This window comes from Hypomesus nipponensis, chromosome 24, assembly GCF_054491055.1.
Source record: "Hypomesus nipponensis isolate SF chromosome 24, ASM5449105v1, whole genome shotgun sequence".
NCBI lineage: Eukaryota > Metazoa > Chordata > Actinopteri > Osmeriformes > Osmeridae > Hypomesus > Hypomesus nipponensis.
In genome coordinates this window covers 3,377,095-3,400,153 of record NC_140384.1, presented here as the reverse complement: position 1 = coordinate 3,400,153, position 23,059 = coordinate 3,377,095, and the positions used below count along the sequence as shown (strand labels likewise).

At 41.8% G+C, this 23,059-nt stretch overlaps 3 protein-coding genes across 4 annotated transcripts; 2 read left to right on the top strand and 1 right to left on the bottom strand.

Annotated features, from left to right (window-relative positions):
• Nucleotides 1-956: 956 nt before the first annotated feature.
• Nucleotides 957-9,954, bottom strand: LOC146232735 (uncharacterized). Its single transcript, XM_084690009.1, has 11 exons — nt 9,944-9,954; nt 9,820-9,875; nt 4,393-4,487; nt 4,233-4,280; nt 3,813-4,082; nt 3,505-3,682; nt 3,115-3,294; nt 2,597-2,974; nt 2,286-2,355; nt 1,336-2,183; nt 957-1,187 (listed from the first exon to the last, which is right to left on the bottom strand). Exons 1-10 carry the CDS (start codon nt 9,952-9,954, stop codon nt 1,685-1,687), a joined length of 1,785 nt encoding a protein of 594 aa, XP_084546135.1. The 3' UTR covers nt 957-1,187; nt 1,336-1,684.
• On the top strand, nt 7,647-13,826 carry LOC146232734 (uncharacterized). Its single transcript, XM_084690159.1, has 2 exons — nt 7,647-7,790; nt 9,935-13,826. Exon 2 carries the CDS (start codon nt 10,139-10,141, stop codon nt 10,994-10,996), a length of 858 nt encoding a protein of 285 aa, XP_084546285.1. The 5' UTR covers nt 7,647-7,790; nt 9,935-10,138; the 3' UTR covers nt 10,997-13,826.
• Nucleotides 13,827-15,283: 1,457 nt separating this feature from the next.
• LOC146232733 (uncharacterized) lies at nt 15,284-21,618 on the top strand. Of its 2 annotated transcripts, none has more exons than XR_014742233.1 (2): nt 15,284-15,423; nt 16,057-16,258. XR_014742233.1 is itself a non-coding variant. In XM_084690156.1 (2 exons), the coding sequence occupies exon 2, from the start codon at nt 20,193-20,195 to the stop codon at nt 21,186-21,188; it is 996 nt and encodes a 331-aa protein (XP_084546282.1). In that variant the 5' UTR covers nt 15,284-15,423; nt 19,946-20,192; the 3' UTR covers nt 21,189-21,618. The 2 variants fall into 2 exon arrangements, 1 of the variants encoding a protein (XP_084546282.1); XM_084690156.1 differs by lacking the exon at nt 16,057-16,258 and adding an exon at nt 19,946-21,618.
• Nucleotides 21,619-23,059: the final 1,441 nt, after the last annotated feature.

The window sequence follows — 23,059 nt, the reverse complement described above, 5'->3', positions numbered from 1 at the left end:
TCTATGATCCCTTTAAGGTTAAATTGACAGTATGAAACAGAAGGAGTTTCCTCTTTGGAGCGTAATTTCCATTTTATACAAAGGACGGCTGACTGACTGTAGACCCTGGGAATAGGGTGGTTCAGCTTCCATACATAAACGTCATGAGGGAGCTGGGTGCTACCTTCCTCAATTCCTACACCAACTCTCCAATCTGCTGCCCCTCCCGTTCAGGTACGGTTTCCAATGTACAACACCTATCAGTAGTGGAAGAATGGACTTACATGACTTTGTGGGCTTTCAGCTATGTGGAATGGCCGTTTTGTTCACCTGACCCGGTCATGGAATAACTAAGTGCCTGGATCCCAATGCTACCACATGGATGGACGTTCTGCGGCAGAACGGTTTTCACACCCAGATGATGGGCAAACTGGACTTCACGTCAGGAGGTCACTCAGTCAGGTGGGATTAGCCAGTGGCCTCTACCAAGCAGAAAAGTAACCCAGACTGATTTGTGACAGTGTTATATGTCTGTATTTTAACCACAGTAATCGTGTGGAGGCATGGACACGAGATGTCCCATTCCTTCTGCGTCAGGAAGGAAGGCTCACACCCATACACCAGCTGCCATGCAAGGCGCTAGCCTGCCCATCGGGAGCAACCATGGAGGAAGTTCTTTTTAACTAGGGAAATGTACTATAGAACATCTCAAACATGGAAGAGGATAGACACACGACAAACACAGATTGAGCCTGCAGTAGCGCGAGCCATGACGAGCGTTATATCGACAACTTGATAATAATGGCTGCCTGTGTGTCATTGAATTAGCTTACAACTATCTCAATCACCGTCTGCATCACGGACATGGGCACTATTCTAGTATGAGCTCAAAAGGACAGAAAATCACTTTCATTTGAAATCCGTATTTGGAGATTTAAATTCCCAGCAATAAACAGACTAGTTAAGCATATATGGCGTTATTTATTTAGTGTGAAGTAAATATGCTTGGGATGTTTTAAAAAAAAAACAGATGTTCTGTCCCAGGTGGTCTGTGGTGGTGAGGCAGTGGATGAGCTGCACACCAACCCATGGTGTGTTCCCAGAGGTGAAGGGGAGGGGCTGGACCGCTGCAGCCAAGGGTGGAGCAGAATTCCCTCCAGAGTGGGCAGGTCTTTGCCAAACCGCCTCCTTCTGTAGGTTCATATCTTCTGAAGAGAGAAAAGGAAAGAGAGAACGACAGATAGCAGAGAATATGAGAGAAGTGGAGGGGATTGTGTTCAGCTAGATACAGGCAATGTGTGTCTCGTGTGAATGTGCATGTTATATTTTTTTCCTGCGTGTGGATGCATGTCTTACGGCTTAAATCACTGGGAGATATCTTCGGCTTGATCCTCTGGGAGACGTCTTCCTTGGTCTTCCCTTCTGTTTCTCCCCACTAGTATCATTCATTCAGGTGTCCATTTTCCATGGACTTGTCAGCTTCATTCATGCTGTTCAACATCATTCACACTTCTGTTCCCGTCCAATCCGGTGTTCATATGGCTCCATAAGAACCTTGTTCCAACCTTCCTTTGACAGCTTTTCTGGATCCTGTGCTTTGTGATCTGTAATTGTTTTCTACAGGATTTTGTATTATTCCAGACACGGGTTTGTGAGTATAAACTTGTAAACACACTCACCTTGACCCGATCCTCAGGGAGATATCCTACTCTCTCCTGAATGTTGTTTTTTTTTTTTTTGGGGGGGGGGTGTCTGGAGGGCGATGGGGGGAGAAAGGGACAGTGGGGAGGTCGGGAGGACGACCGGGGGGCAGGGACGAAGGCCAGGGCAGTTCTGGAGGCCGGCCAGGAGGCAGAGTGAAAAGTCGGGGCAGCTCTGGAGGCAGACCTGGAGGCCGTCTGGCTGTGCAGAGGTGCTCAGGAGGTCGGTGGTGGTGACCAAGGCTGGGATTCTTATGTGCACGGTGCTCTGGGGGTGCTGGAGTCGACCAGGACTCTGCTGGGGGCGCAGGAGGAGCAGAGGGCTCGGTGCTGGGCAGCACGGGCACCAGGCCTCTGGGCAGCACGGGCACAAGGACTCTGGGCAGCACGGGCACCAGGCCTCTGGACAGCAATGGCAGAGGGCCTTCGGGTAGCAAAGGCAGAGGGCCTCTGGGCAGCAGTGCTGTATCACTCATTTCTGGGATGGTGGACACAGCACGGGCCCTGGGGAGAACAACATTACTCACTCACAGCCTTTCTCAGAATCAATGCTTCATCTGAAAACTCAGTTGATGAGGTTCAAAGTTTAGGAGGTTTACCACTGACCTGCCAAGTTCTGTCTCCCTTTCCATGGATCCCTGCTTCGCCTCTGGGTCCTTGTCTTGGCCACATCCCACTGTCAGTCGTAGAGGATGGACACAAAAGCAGGGAAATATATTATAAAACCAAAGTAGTTATTTACCAACCTCTAGAAAAGGTGATTGGAATGAGACACAGGAGTGCAGGGAGCCTGGAGAGAGAGAGACCAAGACCAGAACACACACCCACGGAGACAGACAGAAAACACGAGGGGCAAGGAAGACCAGGAGAACTCAAACTGGTGCATGGCTGTGACTGTCTGTGTTTGTGTGTCTTACCTCTTCCATGTGTACCATGTGGGGTCATTGTTGTGGCAGTGGTGTTTTTAGGGGACACCTCGGGGCTCCTGGTATCTACCCTACACCTCTTGGTGTTGCCCTGGGACAGGGAGAGGGAGGACGAAGACGAGGCGTCCTCAAGGGACAGTGCCGTCGAAGACTCCCCCGAATCCTGTCTCTCTTCCAGCACTCTCTTCCTCTTCCTCTCCCCTCCTCTGCTGCTCTCTGCATCTCTTCTTTCCTTTCTCTTTCTCTTGTTCTGTCTCCCTGCTTTCCTCTCCTCCTCTGGATGCAGCCACGGGTGGAGAAGGACTTCCTCTAGAGTAGGCCGGTCTTCAGGGCACTTTGCCAAACATATTTTCACCAGGTTCTTACATTCTGGAGAGAGAGAGATAGCAGAGAATATGAGAGAAGTGGAGGAAACTCTGGTCAGTTAGATACAGACAGAAAGCATGTGTGTGCCTCTGTGTGAGTGTGTATGTTTATTTTTCTTGTTTGCGTGTGGATGCGTGTCTTACGGCTGGAAAACCGATCCATGGTAGGGATAGGATCGCAGTAAAGGACTTGGTCGGGTGTGCGAAAGGGGAATATCCCAGACAGCACGTTGTAAAACAGTACCCCCAGCTGCCAGACAGCGGATGGAACCGCCTGGTAGGAGCCATGGAGGTACCATTCAGGAGGGATGTACATTTTGGTCCCTGACACACACACACAAAACAACCTTAGTTAAACCGCACATGGAAGTGTGTGTCCGCATGTGATTGGGTGCAATTGCAACTGAGTCCCTTCTTTAATTCCTCTCAAGTCCTTGTGTTTGTCATCATGGTAAATCTTCGATGATATATTGCTCTTTAATATTGATGAGGGGGGGGGGGGGGTGAGAGAAAATACAAGAGTAGGGAACATACCAAGGAACTCGGTGTAAGGTGCTTCTTGAATAATGCAGCCACAGCCAAAGTCCAGAACCCTAATCCGTGGAACTGCAGATCCGGTCTCGACCAGAAGGTTCTCTGGCTTAATATCCCGGTGGAGGACACCCCAAGAGTGAAAATTGACCATGGCCTCAACCAGCTGCCTCAGAATGATCTATAGAAAGAGAAAGAGAGAAAGATGGAGGACAGTTGGGAGAGGGAGGGCAAATGGGGATGAATGTTGACTTTCACAAATAGCTCTTTGGAGGTGGATGGCTGTGATGAACTTGTCTGCACACACTCACCTTGGCCTGATCCTCTGGGAGATATCCTCCTCTCTCCTGGATATAGTCAAACAGTTCCACGGCGGGTACAGGCCTCTCCAGAACTATAATGAGCTCTTGGTCCAGCTCGTACCAGTCCAGCAGCTCCACTGCGGCCTGACCGTCTCCAAACCTGGCCTCACCCCTCACCCCCTCAGCCCTGGCCTTCTCAGCCATGTCTGCCCCTCCCTGTCCTACAATCAGTAGGAGCACCACCTCCAGGGGGAGCTGGCGGAGCTTCCCACGCAGGGTCTTAAACACAGAGAACACAGACAACCAGTTAGAGTTCATGCTGCAATAGGGATGTTATCTGTTGGAAGACTGGTTTTGGATGACAGATCATTCAGAATGAGAATCTAAAATGGAATATATGAATTGTAACAGGGGGATTAGTCCACTCACCACAGTTGTATTGATCACCTTATCAATGGGAACATGCTTGACGGCCACCTATCGAAAGAGATGGGTGGGGCGAAATACAACATGTTGATTTATAAAAATGATATACTGCTCTGTGTGTGCCTGTGTGTATATTTTTGTATGTGTGTGTTGTCATTCTTACAGGCAGATTGTCATATATACGGAGTCCAGCGTAGACTGAGCCGAAGCCACCTTGGCCAAGACAGCTCAGTTCCACGTACTTCTCCTCAAACGACCCTAGAGAGTACACACACATTCATGAATAATGAATATTTTTGCCCATCCATCTATCTCATCTTTTCTGTCTTTATTATCCTGTATGTTTAAATCTAGCTACCTTAGCTATCGTCTTTAACTATGTTGTTACTATATGCATCATGTACCTATAGTCATTTAATTGAATGTTTTGTGTTCTACAATATTCTAAGGCATTTGAAAAAAATACTACAGCAGTCAATATTGTCATACTCATGTTTCAAGGTGGGAGTGCATTGATATGTACGTTATTGTGATATAATTACGAGCTATTGAGTTCATTAACCATTTGTCTGGAATTGTTTTTAAAGCAATGTAGCATTGATCTGCAGTGACTTTGTAAAATGGTTTACACATGCAGTTTTTTAGAATGGTATGCTGATGTCATGGAATCAATTATGATGTCATAAGGATGTAGGATTAACCTTAAATTCAATAAATTCCACAAGAAAGTGACATTCACATCAGGTTAGATAATACTGTAAAAAATTAAACAATCATGTAGGTAGCCTACAATCCAGGTCCATAGGATGCACTAGTTCAGTGCCTGTGACATTAGAACTGGGACTAAACAGGGTGCAATATTTATTTCAATAAAACCCTTTTCGCAGACAAATTAGTGGCCAATGTATTTAACATGTACTAAGCTCCTTAGCTACTCTTTGATACAACCTCCCAACCTTTCTCTTTTTATCAAAGTGTTTTTACCTTGACACTTTGTGTCAACACTATCAGACTCCTAAACTACACAATAGTTCATATTTTAGTCTGATGGTGGTGAGGGGGCAATGGCAGACTTTACATTCATCATGAAGTTATCATGTTTTTGTGGGTTTCAAGTCATTTTAATTATATAATGTATACAAATTGTGCTTAGAGTTTTTTAATATTGTCGGGGGAGTCAGGTGGCTGAGTGGATATGGAATCGGGCTAGTAATCTGAAGGTTGCCAGTTCAATTCCCGGGCATGCCAAATGACAGTGTCCTTGGGCAAGGCACTTCACCCTACTTGCCTCGGGGGAATGCTCCTGTACTTACTGTAAGTCGGTCTGGATAAGAGCGTCTGCTAAATGACTAAATGTAATGTAAATGTAATGTATAAATACTAAATGTGACATGGCAGAGTTTAAATCAGATGGTGGTGACATGTAATGATGTTGTACAATATTCAAAAGCATTTGAAAAATACTACAGCAGTTGATATTAATTAAATTAATATACTCACTCATTTTGAGATGGGAGAGTGGATTGATTTGCAGGCTATTGTTGAATAGTATCTTGTGAGTTCATAAACAATTGACTGGAAATGTAGACTCCTTCAAAAAGTTATGTAGCAATGATCTCCAGTGAGCTTGTACAATGCATATATGTATAATGTTGTAGAATGGTATGCTGTTGTCATGTCAATCAATTATGATGTCATAAGGACATAGGATTAGGCTTGTGCCTCATGAAACATGGCAAATTCAATAAAGTCCACAAGAAAGTGACATTCACATCAGGTTAGATTATATTTAAAAGAATAAAACAATCCAATAGGTAGCCTACAATCCAGCTCCATAGGACACACTAGTTCAGTGCCTGTGACATTAGAACTGGGACTAAACAGGGTGCAATATTTATTTAATTAAAACCCCTTTCTCAGTCAAATTAGTAGCCTATATATTTAACATCTACTAAACTCATTAGCTACTCTTTGATACAACCTCCCAAACTTTCTCTTTTTATCAAAGTGTTCTTTACCTTGACACTTTGTGTCAACACTATCAGACTCCTAAACCCCACAATAATTCATATTTATGTCTGATGGTGGTTATGGGCCTCTGATAGACATCCTGAAGTTACACGCAATTTATGCTTTTGCATAAGTACTTCCTACATGCTTCGATAGCTAAACAACTTTCCTGGTGCACATAACTCTGTCAGGCTATTGCATTTTGTACTTCTGTCAATCTATTTCTTATTCCCTATTAGAGACTGCATTCATTCAGTGATAAAAGTGTTGTACCAACCATTTCCGGTTTGAGTTAATGTAATGTAGTTTCGAGTTAAATGTAATGTAGTTTTACATTTGGAGGAGCGTGTCTTTGTATTGAGGGAAGTGAGCAAGTCATCCGATTTGGGGGGAGTTGACTTGTTTTTGGGGGGAGTGTTTTCATTTGGAGGATGTACTCATATTAGGGGGGGGGGGTATTCATGTGGTGTACTTTTCTCTGTTCCTTGTTGCCCTATTAAGTGTTGACATACAGTTTATATATTAAAAAAAGCTCCAAGTTTAACGCCATGTTGCCCTTTTGCATTTGTCTGTAATAAAATTGATTTGAAACCTGAAATGACCCTTCTTCAGAAATGACATTTTTTATAAAGTTTAAGTGCATGAATGTTTGTTTGGATTTCAGAGTTCTTAAATGAATGAAGTATAACTGACACATGTATCTGGATATATTTAAGATACAGTATTTCATGCAGACAGAGAAGTTAGGTGTTGAAATGTATTTGACTTTGTATGGTACTTGAATGTTGCATCCCAAAGGAACAGAGAAAAGTACACCATTTGTGTGCTAGTTAGTTGTGCAACCACTCACTAACGGCAGCTAAGGCCGTGTGGAGTGAAACCTATACACAAAGGGAGCTCTCCTGCAACAGGATTGGTGACCACTAATCTAAGGAATAAAAAGGTCAATATCTTTGAGTGACCCAGTGAGTCATCCAGCGAGACCCTAAAATGTAACTGATAAATAACCCATATTAGGCTAATTGAGTTAGATGGGGGAAACTTTTACTTTGAAGGAACAGGTAGTGCTGAAGACACATTCGGCCAAAGACAGGCATTTCACGCTTACCTCCACCCACGTGAGAAAAATCCAAATATAAAGTTGTTTTATGGATTGTGTTTAAAAAACGAGAAAACAAAATAACACATCAAAATCGTTTTTTTTGCAGAAAAACGAAAAAACTGACTCACAAACGTTTTTCGTATTCATGCGTGTTCCGTTATAATGAAAAAGGAATTAAACTCACGTACACGGACCGAGCAAGCTGTTGCTCTGTTGGCTCTGTTGTGGAAAAAACAGGGCGCTCATTTTGGCCACAGTGAGCAACCATAGACTTAAGTGAGCAGCCAATAGCAGCGTTGCTGATCAAGGTTTCTACCAGAGCCTTTTTCAGGCATATTAGACATTCTTTGAGTTGCATACAGTAAAGTGAAGTGTCCCAGCGTTTAAATACCTTGAGACCTGATGTATTTAAAGATCAGAGCTATGTTGCAATTCTAACAGCTGTGAAGGTAAGTGCAATTGCTTTGACGTTGTATCCAGGATTTGAGCCTTTGTGCTTGTTTTTACTCATTTCGGTGCTAGCTACTTTAGCTAGAGCTAGCTTTAATTCGATTGTGTTGTGAGCTAGATTCAGTGTTTGTCTTTATTAGCTCGTGGGGACTAGTATTTTGTTATTTAGATGCAGACAGTATTGTGAGTCTCAGGTACATACTCTACACAGTTTGTGAACTTTAATTTGACCGCCCTCGTAGGCAGCATAAAGATAGTGTGCTGAGTTCTGTATTGCTGTAGTGGATCTAATAGGCCTATATGTTGAGTCCTTATAAACATTCCGTGATTTATTTATGGTATAGTAATGAAATTTGATTTTAAAACTTTGCAGTTCTAATACAGTCATTTTATTGTTAATGTACATGTTATTGTAAACAAACTCGGAAGAAGACCCAGATCGTACACGACATTAGTGATGGGCTGCTTGGTACTAAGGTGTCGATACTGTCCCCGACACATTCAACACTCACTGCATCGGAACAATAGCCTGACTGCCACCCCAACTTCTCCCCGCCCACAAAAAAATTTGGTCGGGAAGTTTAGATGGGTATGGCTGCAGCCTGCGGCCTCCCGTCTCATGCCCTCCCGTCTCATACCCAAGCTGTCCAACGGTAAATTTAAGAGGGTCAAAAATAACTAAATCGCGAATTATTTTACGGGTGGAGTTAAAGTTTAGTTCGTGAGCACGTTTGTTGCAATACATTGAAAAAACTTTTTATAGGCCTTTATAAGCAAGCAAACAGCGCTTAATCAGCTGTGACTGACATTAACGCAGCAAACCACGAGAAGCTGAAATGTCCAACTTCAGAGCCGTTTTCAACTCCTCCCCGACTGCAAGCGGCTACTCTCGCCTACTCTTGTCTACTCTTATCTTCCGAATAAAAATACCCCCCGGAATAAAAGTACCCTCCGGACAAATCCTCAAAATCTAATAGAAGTACCCCCCGGAATAAATAATAAGTACAAATAAACTTTTACTGTCAATTGCAATCAGGAATAGAAATGGACAGCAACCATACCATTGCTAGGAAAACACTTCAACAGTTGTAGTTTGGAAGTACATAATCATTATTAGAAATTTTCAAAAAAAGAGGCTGTTACAAATATATGGTAGTACCTTTCCTCAAAAACTTAGTCAACATGACTGCAACATAACTAAGTATGTCCAGTGGTTTTCATGTTATTACAAAGTAAAAAGAGGCTGTCTAGTTACAAACATAGGGTACTATCACTTTTCCTTAAACAGCTTACAGTCAACGTGACAACCACTACCAAGTAAAGCATTGCTAGTAAAATACTTCAATGCTTGTAGCTTGGAAATACATAGTTACAAATCTGTCAAATAACAAACATGCCATGACTACTAGTATACGGTACCTCAACAAACTAGACACGACTGCCCGGCAGCACAATTGCAGGTGCTTTGATATTCCTAATGACATCATCTCGCAGCACCTCATATTCCGCGTCTTGTGCGGCATAAAATCCTGAACTTGCACCAGTACTAGTTACACCTTCAAAGTATCTACTTTACTTGAGTTTGCAAAATATAAAGAAGTAAATGCCCTGGGATTTCTATTTGACGATGAGAGGGTCGTTGTCTTTAGGTTGTGACTGTCATGCTGGTGTGCTGAATGGGAACCGTTATGTGAATATATACAGTAGCTAGAGCTAACATCAGAGCCATAATGAGGCTCTGGCTAACATTTACTAGTTTGCACTGACAACCAGTTGGTAGCTAATGTTGTTGGCTAATGTAAGCTACTTGCCAGTAGCTAGCTAGATAAGGTAGCTAACGTTTTCACATCAGAGTTCAAATTTATCTTCCCTTCCGAAAAAAATACATGGAATTTTTCTATAATTATGTCTCGATTTCCCCCCCCAAAAAAATTACGTACCGTCCAAAATAAGAATGTACCGGGTGGATTTTTCGGGTAAAAAAAATAAACGTACCGGTACGTTTTTTCGGAAGATGAGAGTACCTACCTGCACGCACTGTGCCCCTCCACTCAATGCTTGTTACTGTAGTTTTGTGGGGATTGCTTTTTCGGGAGGAGGTGGGATATTTAGGTTTGAATTAACTTGGAACTGTTTCTTCCAGATCCCCTACTGGCCAATCATACTTGATCGTGGGCGGAGATTCGACAGAGAAGACACCATAAGGCTCCAGAGAAACTACAGAGAGAGACTCAACCAGAAACAGTTGTAACTAGACAGAGGATCCACAAGAGAGAAACAAGCTTCCAGAGACTTGATACAAGACAGGATCCAGAAAGACCAGACAGAACAAGGAGAAAGCTGAGTTATGGAGACACATCAATGTGCTACATGTGGGAAAAACCTTTCCTCACCCAGTAAACTCAAGAAGCACATGAGGATCCACACTGGAGAGAAGCCCTACAGCTGCGACTTCTGTGGTAAAGCCTTTAGCCAGGCTAGCCATTTCAGAATTCATAGAAGGATCCACACTGGAGAGAAGCCTTACAGCTGTGACCTCTGTGGTAAAACCTTTACTAATGCTAGCAGTTTAACAGTTCACAGCAGGATCCACACTGGAGAGAAGCCCTACAGCTGTGACATCTGTGGTAAAACCTTTAGCCACGCTTGCCATTTCAGAACTCACCACAGGATGCACACTGGAGAGAAGCCCTACAGATGTGACCTCTGTGGTAAAACCTTTGGCAGCAATAGAAATTTTACAGATCACTGCAGAATCCACACTGGAGAGAAGCCCTACAGCTGTGACCTCTGTGGTAAAACCTTTAGCCGTGCAAGCCAACTCAGGACTCATAGAAGGATCCACACTGGAGAGACGCCCTACAGCTGTGACCTCTGTGGTAAAACCTTTAGCCGTTCTAGCGGTTTGACAGATCACAGCAGAATCCACACTGGAGAGAAGCCCTACAGCTGTGACCTCTGTGGTAAAACCTTTAACCACGCTGGCCATTTCACAACTCACCGCAGGATCCACACTGGAGAGAAGCCCTACATTTGTTACCTCTGTGGTAAAACCTTTAGCCATGTTAGCAATTTAACAGTTCACAGCAGGATCCACACTGGAGAGAGGCCCTACAGCTGTGACCTCTGTAACTATTCAGGTAAAACAAAAGACCATCTGAAGAGTCACCTGCATGTTCACAATAGAGAAACTCCAAAGCAGTGATGTCTGGGGCCAAGCTGTCCCAGCAGTCACCACCTGAGAACTTCTGTATGACCCACAGCTGGAAGAACTACCGGCCTACAACTACAAAATCCCATCCCTCTGCTGTTAGACTGCTATCTCTCCACTTTGTCACTTAACTTTCATTGATGTATGACTAAAACAAACCTTGTCTAGGGGGAAAGGCCGTAACACAAGACAAACACACAAGACAGAACACACATGCAAACAGGGCGAGCTTGTGTTTTGCACCTCTCTTTTACCAACTGTCTTTGGAAACCTCCCAAGTTTTCTTCTATTTTTATCTAATTTTCCTTGTGTTCCTTGAGGGTTTAGGTTGGTTGAGGGGCAGTTCTATGGGAATATGTGAAGCTCTCTGTGACATTGCTTGTAAAAAGGGTTATACAAATAAATGTGATTTGAATTTGATGATCAGTTGTCCAATGCACACTTATCTTTATCCATTGTTGAAGAACATGGTCTCACTTCTCTGTTTACATTTACAAGTAAAGGTTCATGAGACTGGATGGTTCTGAAACAGGGGTTTATTGTCCTATTTATGATAGCCTCATAACAGGGCAGTTTACACCCTTCTCTCTTACCTCTCTGGAAGATGAAGGCTAACAGAGATGTGTTAAAAATAGGGCTGGTCTGTTCTAAGATTTACGTCATCACAGTATAATTTTGTAGCACGGACGGTAACGGTAGGCTATACATCACGATATGTGAGTTTTTCTTACCATTTTCAGTCCATTTGTTTCAGTACAACGCAATCGGCACCGGCCATGATCGGCCGCACTCAGCCAGAGTGCTGATATGTGCCAGATATGTGGTGTAATTAAGTCTGTGATATCGTGTATAAACTGTTAACATGAACAGCTCCGTCGTTGTTCTCGCCATGCAGGCAAAGAAAGCTTAATAGTTATTTTGGTAACCGAACTCTTCCATAATGGAGACTTAAATTCAAGTGTCAGCGGTTCCAAAGTGGAATTACTTCTGATGAATTGTAAAAACAAACCACCTGGTGTTGACTATTTTGAATATAAGTTGCTTAAACCAATAGTTTCAATCATTGCTCCTACTATTGCTCATATAATTAATGTGTTTTAAGGAAAATATATGTTTGAGAGCATGGAAAATATGTAAAGTGGTGCCAATACCTAAAAATAAGAAAATGCCTTTCTCTGGCGCAAACAGTAGACCAATAAGTTTATTACCAATTCTTGGTAAAATAATGGAAAGAATTGTTTCTGAACAGATTCAGTCTTATTTTTCTAACAATTATGTAATTACAAATTTTCAACATGCATATAGAGGAAGACACTCAATAGCCACATGCCTTGACTCAGATGGTAGATGACTGGTTCAAGGATATGGAGGAAAGGAAAATAATAGGTGTTGTAATGCTGGATTTTACTGCAGCATTTGATATCATTGATCATGATTTATTATTTAAAAAATTGAAAGATGATGGTTTTTCAGGAACCGCATTACTATGGATGGAAAGTTATTTGACAGAAAGAAGACAATTAGTTTACTTTAATGGGAGTTTTTCAGAGGTAAGGGCTGTGGAACATGGCGTGCCTCAAGGAAGTTGTCTTGGGCCGCTCCTCTACTCAATCTTTACCAATGATCTTCCATTGGTTTTGGATAAAGCAAGCCTTTCAATGTTTGCTGATGATTCCACCATATATTTAGCAGAAACTGATATTGGTGAATTAAATACAAACCTTCAAAAAGAGCTACTGTTAGTGGTGGACTGGATAAGGAGTAACAAATTGATTCTCAATGTGTCTAAAACAACTTGTTTAGTGGTTGGAACTCCTTTTTCTTTATGTTCCAAACCAAAACTTGAACTCAGCATAGAGAAAAATTCTGTGAAGCAAAGAGAAGAGACTAAACTTTTGGGAGTGACGATAGATCATACATTGTCTTGGGATAGACATGTTCAAAAACTGGTAACTAAAATGGGCAACACTTTGTCTGGTATTAAAAGGTGCGCAAAACACTACACCACAGACTGTCAAACAAGTAATTCATGCTTAGTTTTTTTCACACCTTGATTATTGTTCTGTTGTCTGGTCCAGCACCTCAACAATTAATATAAGAAAACTACAAGTAATACAGAATAAAGCAGCACGTGTGGCTCTCTCATGTGGGTTTAGATCAAATGTGGATAAAATGCATGAAGCCTCTCATGGTTTACAGTTAAAAACAGATTTTTGTATTCACTAATGTTCTTTTTGCACAATGTTATAACAAACAAAACACCTTTTACTATATATTCAAAATTATCATTTAGCAATGAGATACATCACTATCCAACAATGCATGCAGTAGGAGGTAGTTTTATGTTACCGAAGGTGAAAACCAAATTGATTCAACGTTCAGTCAGGTATAGAGCAATGTGTGAATGGAACGCTCTTCCAAATACCATCAAACAATAAAACACCCAGTATGGTTTTTAAAAATCACTTAAGAACCATTACCTTCAAAGACATTGCAATAATTAAGATCAATTAATAGAGATTCAGTCGTAGGGCTTTCATTATATTTTATTTAAAAATAGATATGATACAAAATTTAAAAATCTATTTGGAGTAGCGTAATCTTGTCAACTTCTCAATATTATTTATTTTTTGTATTTTTTCTTTTGGGTGTGTGATTAAATGTGTTTATTGTCAATATGATTTGTAATCTGAATATTTTCTGTGTGTATGGTGTGAAATGTGATGTTGTAAATTGTATTGTCACATGATAGATTGTAGGACCCATAGCTTCAGCTTATGCTGGAGTTAATGGGGATCCAAATAAAACAAACAAACAAACAAAACCATAGCTTACTGTCAACTTTATATTCAAACGAAACGCCACGAAATTCACACTGCCTTCAATTTAACATTGTAGAAATATGGCCTGTGTTTTATATGTTCATCCTACAAAGCCAAACGCCTAGTAATAGATATAACGTGATCTAACAAGACTTGTTAATAATGTAATAAATAAAAGCTTGAGAACTGTGTCTAAAATATACGTTATTGAACATTTGCCTTTGAAAGGGGAATATTCGCAGAACCATATAGGCTACAAGACGTTTCCATCTGATGTAAGTGGGGGTGAAACAGAGTCACTGAGGACCTTAATTCATTATCCCACAAAAGCAGTCTGCCCTGTGCTCATTCAATAAAAGTCTATGGCTCATTTAGCTCCATGTAAATCGGCTACCGCGAGCACATTTGCAGGAAACTTTTATTGACGTAAGCAAGTAAATGGAGTGCTAGTTTACCCATTTCGGATTGGTTTCAAACGTAGCAAAAATCGGGAAAAATTATTCTATGAAAAAGATAGTAGTATGAGCCAGGTTCAAAAATCGAACAAAAATTATTGGGGGAGATAGTTTTGTAAATGTTGACTGGATTAATAGAATAAAAACGACCGGAAGACACGGGAACCTAACCGTAAATGCTATTAGCATTTAACCTACATCCACCGGGGCCGTTGCTTCAAGCCGAGGGGCGAGGGGTGGGGGCTTGCGAAGAGTAAACATTTGCAGTTTATCATGGAGATACGTAAAGTGAAGTGTCCTATGGTTTAACACTTTGAGACCTAATGTATTTAAAGTAGTGATGGGCAAACCGAGGCTTTTCGAAACACCGAGACAAGTGAAACATTGGAGTCGGGGCCTTTGAAACGCTCGAAACCTTTACTCAACAGCGACATCTGCTGGCAACTACGAATACGGCATAACTAACAGTTTTACAGCTAATTCCACATTGTGAACATAAGGATCCTTGTGTTTGAACGGAATTATTGCCAGTCTGCAATGCAGATGGCGTGGTTTCGAATACGGGAGCGATGCTTTCATCGAACAATTCAAATAAGCCCATATATGATTTTAAAACTATTTGAGCCGATAAACTCAGTGTACAGTTGTTACATATTCATATATAACGTTCTCTAACCGTCTCTTATTGTCTCAAACTCACAAATCTCACTTGTCTATATTTGATTTACAAATCTTTTCTACAAGTACACTAATCATTTTTTACAGAGCTCCATCTCCTGGCACTAATTTCACGCAATACCATTGTCTCGCACATTCAAAACCTTTGTGGCTTAGCCGCCTCATTTTATACCCCGACACGTCAGCCTTTTGGCAAGTACGAGCAGAGCCTGTTTAAGACATATATTATATAAGACTATATTAGACATTCTCTGGTACGAGACAGGTTTTGTTCAAGATCACGCCACAAAACGTTTGGAAACACTGACACGTGACCGGAAGGGTTTTTAAAACCCGTCTCGAAACGTTGCGTTGTTCCGATGCAGTGAGTGTTGAATGTGTCGGGCCAGTATCGACACCTTTGTACCGAGCAGCCCATCACTAATTTAAAGATCAAAGCTCTGTTGCAGTTGTAACAACTAGAAAGGTACGTGCAATCGTTATATGCCTGGCTTTTGACGCTGTATCCAGGATTTGCAACCGTGTTCTTGGTTTTATACTAATTTCGTTGCTAGCTAGCTAGTAGTGATGGGCAAATCGAGGCTTTTCGAAACACCGAGACAATTGAAACATTGGAGTCGGGGCCTTTTAAACGCTCAAAACCTTTACTCAACTTGAAGTAAGCAGGACAATTAACGCGTCATTTTTGGCCAAGGCTAACTAACTGTCAAATACTGTGGAACGCCGGTAGAAGACGCATTGAATCGAATGCTAAGCTAGCCTGAATGTAGCTAAGAACGCCATTGAGAAATCTGACACCGGAATTTTAAGGTCCACGTCCTTTTCTTAGCTCTAACTAGCGACTACTATCGAGATATTACAAACGAACATGCCAGTTAACATGTAGACAGTTACCCCTTAATGCTATCAAATGTTGGTTGCAATTGACCTTATTCCGGAAGTCACAATGGGCGCGGCCATCCGCGTATTCTCATTTCCGGTTTAGATACTTTCCACTTTATAACGGTGCTAAAAGACAGTGCATTAAACAGGCTCTGGTACTCATTTATGGCTAATAGAGATGCCCAGCGTCAACTGAAGTTTGTGGCTGCCATAACAGGTGGAGAAGACGGAATCAGACCCTGTATTATCATTGTTTTGACCATGGAAAGAAGAGGTCCGAGTGTTGTGGGCCGACATAATTTGCATCGACCTCCAACCAAAGTTGAGGATCTGCGTCCCTGGCTGAAGGCGCTGAATTAAAAAAAACCTGAAGTTTCCTTTTGTCTGCTCGTATTAATAAAGGGTGTAAACTAACTATATTTTAGTATGTTTTAGTGTTCTCAATTCATGATATAAGTAGATACATGATTATAACCAAATGTATGGGCATGGCTGTGAGCAAAACAATTGCTGCAGTACATCTAAATTTAATATAAAGCTTTTGAAACAACGCGGCAATCAAATTATTTCATGCGTCTTTCTAATTGCCATTAGATAGGAGGGAAGATACATATATTGTAAGTTTTAACACGTTGCATATCGCTTGTACCAAAGCCCCTCGAAGAAAAGGTTGTTACTTTTTATGATTACAGCACAATTTGTCACTCATACATTTGGAGTTTATGGCTAATAGCAGAGACCTGATGTAAAAACTAGAGCCTCAAGTAGATAAACAAGAAGCTAGCTAACGTTCTACTGCTAACAGTGCTAGCTGGACGCTTTAGAGGGGAAGTCTCAAATACATGTACTGACTGTAAAATTAATCACACGACTGAATTCTAGAGGACCTAAGCTTTCGAACAAAGTATAGCAAATGCATATGCCCTGCAGTGAAATCGTTAGAATATCTTAGCCTATGTTTGTGGCTAATGTGATGCCTGCATATCGCAGCACAGCAGAGTGCAGGGCAGCGATCTGACCGGCAAACGAATTATATCAACACTTAAAAGTCGTTTTCAAGCCATCCAGTGAAAGGGTGTATTGTTGACTTGTTGTAGCACACGAACATAGCACATCTTGCACAAATCCACCAAATGATTTAATATTTTAGCAGAGGGACTTCTCGGCAGTTCTCCATTGAATTGAATGATATCCCCGGTAAAGCGGAAGTGCAAATACAACGGAAGTGCAAAAAGATGAGGAAAGTGGGCGGGGCGGAATAAGGTGAATACATATTGAGAAAGTGTATGAAAATAATGTTAATAGTTTTTTCTGCTTTGGCTACCTTTCATAGAAGGTCGGCACCACCGGGAGGCATCTTAAATGAAAGAGTAGGTTGTTTTCTTCAAAATAAGGTATATTTAGTAAGGTATATTTAGTATCATATACATTTTGAGAAAAATCAAGTTGAAGACATGTTGATGAAAATCCCATAGGAATGCATTGAAATCTAAACGTTCTATGGGGAGAAAGGTTGTTTTTTTCCCTTATAACTTTTTCCCGCATGTCGGTACCACCCTAACACTTCCTGAAAAGTAGGGTTTTACGCATAGACACATATACATACATGTATATATGTCTATGGTTTACGTAGAGAGACGTCATCAGTCAAATTTTAAAGAAAACGACAGACATGTACTTAGTGTTATGGCTATTTGAAAGAGTCCTTCTGTAACCTACGACGTAAGACCCTGTGTGAATTAGAAATTCCCGCGCTGAACATAGACAAGACTACTTCAAATGCACACACCAAATGATTTACATTGATCTTCTAGCCCTTATTTATATACCCGCATGTGGATGCAAGTATTGATCATGGTTACTGGTTTGAAAATATATATTTTAGACTTTACATGCATCTTTTCAGTGTGCAGAACAAAAAACAAACATTGGTAATATAAAACCCACTCTCTTGGTGACTTTTTAAATACATTTTTCTACCGAAATGATTCATGGTCGTCATATGCAAATGTTGTTGTCACGTAGCACCAATCGGAACCAATCATTCACTTTTGTCTGTCAGGAAATGCAAATCTATTTTAAAAAAAAGCGTGAATATTCTTTCTTTCTTTCCAGCAATCAATTTAGCAAGAAAATAAATTATATGGCAGATAAAAAGACAAGAACTACTGAAATTGCATTCGCAGGTGAGGAGGAGCAACGAACTTGCAAATGTTTAGGTATCATTTTAGATCCAAATAGTCTTAGGGTTTGTGGCAAATTACCATTAGAAACATTAACAAATGGGATCATGATCGAGATTATTACACGTAGCCACTAATTAGCATTTAAATTGCCTGCGCACCTTGTAACGTTTAATATAGTTAAAAATAACTTTAAACTCCACGAATGTGACTTTGATGATAACAAATGGAAGAGAATACATACTTTTGTTAGTAAGCTGATAAAACGATTTTAGAATTTAGTCAGAGTTAGTGATAAAGGCTCATGTCTGGGTGAGGTGTTTGAACTACCACCTCCATATGGGCGTGAAGTTGTAGAAACTCCACCCTGCGCGTCTCATGATGCCTGTGAGACAAGTCAAAGTGATATTTTTGATGTTAGAGAAGCGAGTGATTTAGTGGTTGGTTAACATTAGCTTACAAGTTTGCATAGTTAACAACACTAAAATAGATTACCAAAAAGTAGAAGTGGCGTATATATATAAGAAGTATATAGATAAATGAACTAAGGAACGTAAAGATATGGGGCTTAAAATATACCAGGCTGAGAAAAAAATAAAATCGCTTGGAGCTAAATTAATCAAATCTACGGAAAGACAAAGTCTGGTCAACATGCGTAACATAAATAGAAAAAAATAAGAGGAAAGACGTTCAAATAGATCCCCTCAAAGCTCAATGTAAAGGGAAGTAGCAAGTAGCACATGAGTTTGAGCAGGTAAATGCAGAGCTCAAAACAGAGAGAGAGAGAAGAACATTAACAACTTGCAATTACAAATGCAAGGTCTTAGGGTAAAAGATTAAAGCAAAAACCTCAAGAGGAAAGATGTAGCTTTACCGGACAAAATGACCGATTTAAATGACCAAATACTGTACTGGCAGGATCGAAGTATTAAAGCTGAAGATCAGACCAGAAGCGCGTTTGTCTCAACGTTAGATGGTCGTGTACCGACACGCAGAATTGTACCGACACGCGCTTCACACCGCAGTTGAGATTGCGTATGTGCGTCCTTGAGAACTGTAAATCGTATAACTTATGTTGTAAATTCATTTAAGCCTGTCTAAGTCTATAGTTCTTGCAAATTTAAATCAAGATAACTGGTGATTATTGTTGTTTGTATTCTTCCCCTGCTAGCTAAATTGCACATGTCTATAGCAATTGCTGCCCTTGCTCAGGTTTGTATTTTAGGTGCATTATTATGCTAAAGTAGTTTTAATTAATGAAAAGTGGGTTTATTGTTAATATTTGCTGCAGAATAGTTAGCCTATCAAGATCAAATGAAGCAAGCAGTGTACTTGCTTCAGAGTGGCCTACCTTAATCAATAGGCTAGGCTACTGACCTTTTACAATAAGTTATGTCAATTATTAATTGGCAGCATTTATGCCATTTAGAACATACTTTGAGTGTAAGGTGTCTTTATTGCTTTAGGGGAAATAGTGCGTGGGTGCGTGTGTGTGTGTGTGTGTGTGTGTTGAAAACTCATTTTGACCCAGGAAAAACCCTGATTCCGTAATTTATTTTCTATGTTTGTAACTCTGTTTTTAAATAGAAAAACGACACAGAGTATGAGACCCAATAGAGCATATTAAGGTTATTGGATTTAAAACTTGCAATTCCAATCCAAAGTTATTTTATTGTTAATTTACATTTAATGCTTATTGTGTAGTAACTAATCCTATATGCTATTATTATTTTGAAGAAAGCCAAATTACTGAGGAGTTGTATGCCAGAGATTGTTTTATAACAGTGTTTCTCCAGTAAATATAAACCTGAGAAACATACACCTCTCACCAAATGATCAACATTACATTTGCAAAATTGACACAAACAAAAGTTATTTTATGTGAAAGTTGAGTTCTCATTAACTTGGAACTGTTTCTTCCAGATCCTTTACTGGCCAATCATACTTGATCATGGGTGGAGACAAGACAGAGGAGACACCTTAAGGCTCCAGAGAGACTACAGAGACTCAACCAGAGAGACCACAGAGAGAGACTCAACTATTGAAAGACTCAACCAAAAACAGCAATAACCAGACAGAGGATCGACCAGAGAGAGAAACAAGCTTCCAGAGACTAGATACAAGACAGATTACAGAGAGACTAGACAGAGTGCAAAGAGAAAGCTGAGTTATGAAGACACATCTCTGTGATACATGTGGGAAGAGCCTTTCCTCATCTTCTAGCCTCAAGAACCACATGAAGACCCACACTGGAGAGAAGCCCTACACCTGTGACCTCTGTGGTAAAACCTTTAGCCAGGCTGGCCATTTCAGAGCTCATAGCAGGATCCACACTGGAGAGAAGCTCTTCAGCTGTGACCTCTGTGGTAAAACCTTTACCCATGCTAGCTGTTTCAAAGATCACAGCAGAATCCACACTGGAGTGAATCCCTACAGCTGCGACCTCTGTGGTAAAACCTTTAACCATGTTTCCACTTTGAGAACTCACCGCAGGATCCACACTGGAGAGAGGCCCTACAGCTGTGACATCTGTGGTAAAACCTATAGCCAGTCTGGCCAATTCAGAGCTCATAGTAGGATCCACACTGGAGAGAAGCCCTACAGCTGTGACCTCTGTGGTAAATCATTTACCTATGCTAACAGTTTCACATATCACCGCAGAATCCACACTGGAGAGAAGCCCTACAGCTGTGACATCTGTGGTAAAACCTTTACCCATGCTTCCACTTTGACAACTCACCGCAGGATCCACACTGGAGAGAAGCCCTACAGCTGTGACCTCTGTGGTAAAACCTATAGGCACGTTACCAATTTAACAATTCACAGCAGGATCCACACTGGAGAAAAGCCCTACAGCTGTGACCTCTGTGGTAAAACCTTTGGCCACGCTAGCCATTTCGCAACTCACCGCAGGACCCACACTGGAGAGAATCCCTACATCTGTTACCTCTGTGGTAAAACCTTTAGCAATGCTAGCAATTTCACAGTTCACAGCAGGATCCACACTGGAGAGAAGCCCTACAGCTGTGACTTCTGTGACTATTCAGGTAAAACAAATGACCAGCTGAAGAGACACCTGCGTGTTCACAATAGGAAAAACCCCAAAGAAGTAATGTCTGGGACCAAGCTGTCCCAGCAGTCACAACCTGAAAATACTTGTCTTTGACCCACAGCTGGAAGAACTACCGGCGTACAATAAAAAATCCCAAACCCTCTGCTGTTAGACTGCGATCTCCGAAAGTTTCTTCCATTTTGTCATTTAACTTTTATTGATGTATGACTGGTACGAGCCTGTATTACAAACCTTGTCTTGGGGGGGAAAAGCCGTAACACTAAACAAACACACAAGACACTTCACACATTTAAATGGGTGAAGGATGTAACAGCCTGTGTTCTGCACCTCTCTTTCACCAACTGTTTTGCGGGAGGGGAGCACTGAACTGCTCCTCCCAAGGTTTCTCTAGTTTTTTTTCTCAAATTTTCCTTGTCTTCCTTGAGGGTTTAAGTTGGTTGAGGGGTAGTTCTAAAGGCGTGTCGAGCCCTCTGTTACATTGTTTGTAAAAACGGCTATACAAATAAATTTGATTTGAATTTGATGATTAGTCGTCCAATGCAAACTGATCCTCATCCATTGTTGAGTAATACGGATAGCCTGGCTGCCAGCCCATCTTCGACCCGCCCACAAAACTATTTGGTTGGATCTTGAGGGTCTCGTATTGGGAATAACTACATAAAACCTATGGAGGACCAAACCTGCCATATTTACAAATGAATGAATGAATAAATAAATGTCCACATCCATGCATTTAGACAGAAATAAACGAATATATATATTAATTAATGCACAATTGTCAATAAATAGTTACATATATTTTACATTTATGTATTCATTTATGTATTCATTTGTGTTCATTTATTTATTCATTTATTTATTCATTCATTCATTCATTGTTCCCAATATGATAATGAGAGGAGGCCAGTAGGCGTGGAAACTAATGTTCAGACATTGCAATCAATCCAGAGCCATAGATTCAATCTAGCTAACGCCTGGGACACACTGGCTGCGAAGCGCCCTGGAGCGCCACAATATACTACGAATGGCGCGATGCTGTTCACACTCATTCATTCATTTTTAAATATGGCAGGTTTGGTCCTCCATAAAAACCAGGATCTGGGCGGTCCAGTGAAATTGCCAGGGCGGGCTTTATACGATGATGGACAGATGATCAACAGTAACGTAATCAACAACGTCACGAAAGAGCCCTTGGGTTGAATTTGTCTCGTTGTCTCGTCTCGTCATCTTCCGCTTGTCCGGGGATCGGGTCGCGGGGGCAACGACCTAAGCAGGGAGGCCCAGGCTTCCCTCTCCCCGGCCACTTCCACCACCTCTTCCTGGGGGACCCCGAGGCGTTCCCAGGCCAGCCGAGTGACATAGTCCCTCCAGCGTGTCCTGGGTCTTCCCCGGGGCCTCTTCCCAGTGGGACGTGCCCGGAACACCTCACCAGGGAGGCGTCCAGGAGGCATCCTAATCAGATGCCCGAGCCACCTCAGCTGGCTCCTCTCGACGCGGAGGAGCAGCGGTTCTACTCTGAGCCCCTCCCGGATGACCGAGCTTCTCACCCTATCTCTAAGGGAGAGCCCGGACACCCTGCGGAGGAAGCTCATTTCGGCCGCTTGTATTCGCGATCTCGTTCTTTCGGTCACTACCCATAGTTCGTGACCATGGTAAATAGAGAGCTTCGCCTTTCGACTCAGCTCCTTCTTCACCACGACGGACCGATGCAGAGCCCGCATCACTGCGGACGCCGCACCGATCCGCCTGTCGACCTCGCGCTCCATTCTTCCCTCACTCGTGAACAAGACCCCGAGATACTTAAACTCCTCCACTTGGTTCAGGATCTCCTCCCTGACCCGGAGATGGCACTCCACCCTTTTCCGGTCGATAACCATGGCCTCAGATTTGGAGGTGCTGATTCGCATCCCAGCCGCTTCACATTCGGTTGCGAACCGCTCCAGTGAGAGCTGAAGGTCACGGCC